Source organism: Penaeus vannamei, chromosome 14 (genome assembly GCF_042767895.1).
Source record: "Penaeus vannamei isolate JL-2024 chromosome 14, ASM4276789v1, whole genome shotgun sequence".
Taxonomy (NCBI): domain Eukaryota; kingdom Metazoa; phylum Arthropoda; class Malacostraca; order Decapoda; family Penaeidae; genus Penaeus; species Penaeus vannamei.
The window spans coordinates 1943327-1948326 of NC_091562.1; the positions used below are offsets into that span (position 1 = coordinate 1943327).

At 36.6% G+C, this 5000-nt stretch overlaps 1 protein-coding gene across 1 annotated transcript in view; it reads left to right on the plus strand.

The window, feature by feature from the left end:
* LOC113803830 (uncharacterized) overlaps positions 1-5000 on the plus strand; it is a gene marked incomplete in the record, with an annotated part of 518353 nt that overhangs the window by 375136 nt on the left and 138217 nt on the right. The window contains 2 exon segments of the mRNA XM_070129566.1: positions 1240-1326; positions 2709-2791. Of these exon segments, the coding sequence (XP_069985667.1) occupies positions 1240-1326; positions 2709-2791 (170 nt within the window).

Consider the following 5000-nt stretch of genomic DNA (forward strand, 5'->3'; position numbering starts at 1 on the left):
ATGTAGGTGTGTGGGTGTGGGTGTGTGTGTAAGAGAGAGGGAGAGAGAGAGATATAGAGAGATAGAGAGAGGAAGAGGAAAAGGGAGGGAGAGAGAGAGAGCGCGGATAAGCTTTACACAGTCCAGGGTGAACAATTTACAATCAATGTTATTTGTTATTAGTAAGCACCTTCCCCTTTCTTCCTTGATCTGCCCTTAAGAACCAGCTATCAATAAAATTCAACTTTATTGGCAAAAAACACCAGGAGGAACTGTTTTAAACCTCCGTGTTAATTCCCCCCAAATCAGCATTAATGCCTTGAATTCCTTGAGATACAAAGGGCATTCCGAGTAATACATATACTGTCACGTTCTACCCTCTCTCTCTCTCCCTTATCTTTCTCTTTCTCTCTCTCTCTCTCTCTCTCTCTCTCTCTCTCTCTCTCTCTCTCTCTCTCTCTCTCTCTCTCTCTCTATATATATATATATATATATATATATATATATATATATATATATATATATATATACATATTCATATATATATACACATATGCATATGTATATGTATATATGTGTGTATATATATATATGTATATATATATATATATATATATGTATATATATATATATGTGTACACATATATATATAGATATATCTATGTGTATATAAATATATATATATATATATATATATATATATATATATGTGTGTGTGTGTGTGTGTGTGTGTGTGTGTGTGTGTGTGTGTGTGTGTGTGTGTGTGTGTGTGTGTGTGTGTGTGTGTGTGTGTGTGTGTGTGTATGTGTGTGTGTGTGTGTGTGTGTGTGTGTGTGTGTGCGTATATATATATATATATATATATATATATATATATATATATATATATATATATAATGTTTGTATGTATGTGTGTATGTGCATGTGTAGGTATATGTATATGTATATGTATATGTATGTATATGTATATGCATATATATATGCATATATATATATATATATATATATATATATATATGTGTGTGTGTGTGTGTGTGTGTGTGTGTGTGTGTGTGTGTGTGTGTGTTAATTGTTTTAGAGAATTTACCTGATACGAACCGATTTATGCTACATCTATTTGAACTTCACATCTACTTTTATGCCCTTATAAACATAAAAAAAATTTATTTCAAAATCTAAATCCTATTCCACCATCCCCTATTCTGATGGCAGAACGTATTATACCTATGTGTGTGTATCCATTTGTTTTATTTCCAACAGATCGCGTAACCCGAGACGATGAAATAGATATTAAGTATCTCGAAGGTCTTTTCCGTTCACTGTTTTCACCCGACCAGTTTGAGCGAGGTATGAAGGTATACAAAGGCATGGTTTACAATAAAAAAAACACAATGATAAAGAAGAGAAAGGGCAAATTATGATAATATTAAAAGCAGTACGCATGTTACATCTTCAAAATTCATCCGTTTTTTTTATTATTAATTGGACATTAAAGAGAGTTAAAAAGATTAATACCGACCATAAAGAAAGGTGAAAAAATATTAAACGACAGAGCTTACGAAGTGTTAACACAGAAACGTCTTACTGATAACATTAAATCACAGATGATGGTGTCGTAAAACTGTGTATCGGTTATATTGCCGATGGTGATGGTGACTCAACGCATTAAACATTTATTAATCATGGTGGTGATGAGTGTACCCTTAGCGATAGTGATGAAATAATGGTTTAAGCATAATAATGATAAGGGGTATGGTGATCATGACCAGGAATACTAATGGAATTTACAACTGTGTATATATAATGGTGATAATGGAATCAGTAATGGTAAAACTAATGATAACAATGATGCTAATAATAATGACAATAACAATGATGATAATAATCAGGATAACGTTGTAAATAGTACTAACAATTATGATGAGGACAGTGTTGATGATAATGAAGAAAGATAATGATTATGCTGGTAAATGACAAAAATAATAATGATTATTATCATGATGATAATGGTTATGCAAATGATAGTGATAGTAGTAATGCTATTGATAATCAGTACAAAGATCATGAAGCGGTGTAGTATTAATAATAACAGCGATAATGATAGTGGCAGTGCTAATTGGTGATAATGCTAATAATCATCATACAAATGATACTGAAAAATATTCCTTAAAGAAAATAACAAGGTACCGACATAATTAGGAGGAAATACCAATACCCCGCTAGTTTAAATCATCTTAATTACGATAATAATTCTAATCCAAGAACGCGAAAAAATATGAATAAAACGACAGAGAAAAGAAATAATTGGAAGTGAGATTGATATAATAGTAAATGTAATGTTTAGAATACTGATAATGAAAATGTACAATAATTGTGTTGATTGTTTTTTAATGTCAAGAACAATAATGATGAATAAAAAAAGTCGACGATAATAATTTACTTAATTAGTTTGATGTAATAAATATAATACACAGTTTGATGATTATTAATACATATATGTAGAAAGAAAACAAGAATATATTGATATGAAGACAGTCAGAAATTAATGTAAGAAACTGTATAATAAGATATAGACAAAGAATTAACAAAAAAAACATGAAAACAGACTCTAATAAGATGGAAAAAAATATTTAAAAAAAAGAAATCAGAAACAAATAAGTAATACCACCTCTCCTAAACCATTTTCATTTATTTAAATGATTCGTCTAATGCCTTTTTTTCCCTTGCAGCTGGCAGCGCGAGCCCGAGTCTGGGGCGAAAAGAGTACCGGAAGATCACGTACGAGGGCACCTTGCAGAAGCGGCCGTCGCAGGTGAGTCGGATACGGTGCCAGGCCCTCTTCTCTGTGTCCGTAATGCACACGCACTCATACGTGTACATATGCATACGCGCAAGTACACGCAAACGTACACGTACACACACACGCACACACACATATATATGTGTGTGTGTTTGTTTATGTGTGTGTGTGTGTGTGTGTGTGTGTGTGTGTGTGTGTGTGTGTGTGTGTGTGTGTGTGTGTGTGTGTGTGTGTGTTTGCGGGTGAATTACAGATGATTTTAGTCTCTCCAAAGGACAGATCGCGCAACTCGCAAGAGCCAAATGCCTCGCCAGAGTTCCAGTCCAAACCACCAGTCAGATATTTCCATAAACCGATCTCGTAAACACCTTTGTCCTTAATATCCGGATTAAGCCGTGAATCCGGAGGCCGCAGGATCACCGATGGCTTTGCATATTTGTTTCAATCCGGATGCTAAGTTACGCGAACGCCACCGACGCTTTACATATTTGTTTATATCCGGACGCAAGGTTACACGAACTCGAAAGACTCGAAAGAACATTATTTTAGTAAGAAAAAAATAATAAAAATCATTGCGTTTATATGTTTTCCCTGCATGAGATATCTCGATGCTGAATTACACGCGTGATACATTTTTTTCCCGCGCTGCCATAAAAGAAAATTCAGTTTGAAGAGCAACGTCCACACAGATTCCATCCATAAAAGGGACTGATAACTTTTGGGCTCCGTCGTGTTATTTGTTATGATGATTTTCTTTTGTTTTTCTTTTTTTCTTTTATTTATTTATTGATGTATTTATTTTTTTGTTATAACGTAGCATGTCCTATGAGGGAAGCTTTTATTCTTATAATTTTTCGTCATCGGATATCAGGTTCTGTTGTTGACCTTCCTTTCCTCCCCGCTTCATTTTCTTCCTCTCCTCTTCTATCCCTTCTTTCCTCCTCCTACTCCTTCTCCTACTCCGTCTCCTACTCCTTCTTCTACTCCTTCTTCTTCTTCTTCTTCCTCTTCTTCTTCTTCTTCTTCTTCTTCTTCTTCTTCTTCTTCTTCTTCTTCTTCTTCTCCTCCTCCTCCTCCTCCTCCTCCTCCTCCTCCTCCTCCCCCTACTACTACTACTACAACTACTCTCCTTCCTCCTCCTTTTCCTTCCTGCCTGCCTCCCTTTCACCCTTCTCTCCCTCTTTCCCTTTCACATCACCTTCCTACTTCCCTTCCTCCCTCCTCCCCTTCTTACGTCCCTCTTTCATTCCCTCCCTCCCTTCCTCCTTCTCTCCCTCCTCTCCTTCTTCCTTCCCTCTTTCCTTCCATCCCTTCTCCTCTCCCTCCTCTCCTTCCTCCATCCCTCCCTCTCTATTTTTCTCCCTGGTCCCCTTCCTCCCTCCCTCCCTCCCTCTTTCTCTCCCTCCTCTTCCTCCTTCCCTCCCTCCCTCTTTCTCTCTCCCCCTCCCCTTCCTCCTCCCATCCCTCCCTCTTTCTCTCCCTCCTCCCCTTCCTCCTTCCTTCCCTCCCTCCCTCCCTCTTTCTCCTTCCCTCCCTCCCGTATCCCTTTCGCACTTTGCTCCGCCCCCGTGTAAGCAGTGCGGACGGCGGCGGTCATCCCGGCTCAGGCTGAGGGCGGCGGGAGCACAGAGCGGAGAAGTGGCACTGTCTGATCCTCCCTTGATCCCGGGAAGTGCCACCTCCGTCAGGGTGTGTTAGATGCTCGTGCCAAGTGAAGAGAGAAAAACTCAGGAATGCGGACCGTTAGTCGCTTTTTCTTGTCGCTGTATTACTGTTTGTCCCTCCTCTCTATCTTTATATATATACTGTATATATATATATATATATATATATATATATATATATATATATATATATATATATATATATATATATATGTATATATATATATATATATATATATATATATATATATATATATATATAAATGTATGTATATATGTATGTATATATGTATACATGTATGTATATATGTATATGTGTGTATATATATGTATATATATATATATATATATATATATGTGTGTGTGTGTGTGTGTGTATGTGTGTGTGTGTGTGTGTGTGTGTGTGTGTGTGTGTGTGTGTGTGTGTGTGTGTGTGTGTGTGTGTGTGTGTGTGTGTGTGTGTGTGTGTGTGTGTTGTGCACGGGAATATATGTAATAAAATATTGAATCTATCACTATCAGTATTGAAAAGTGTATTTTGTGTGGCATTGGCATCT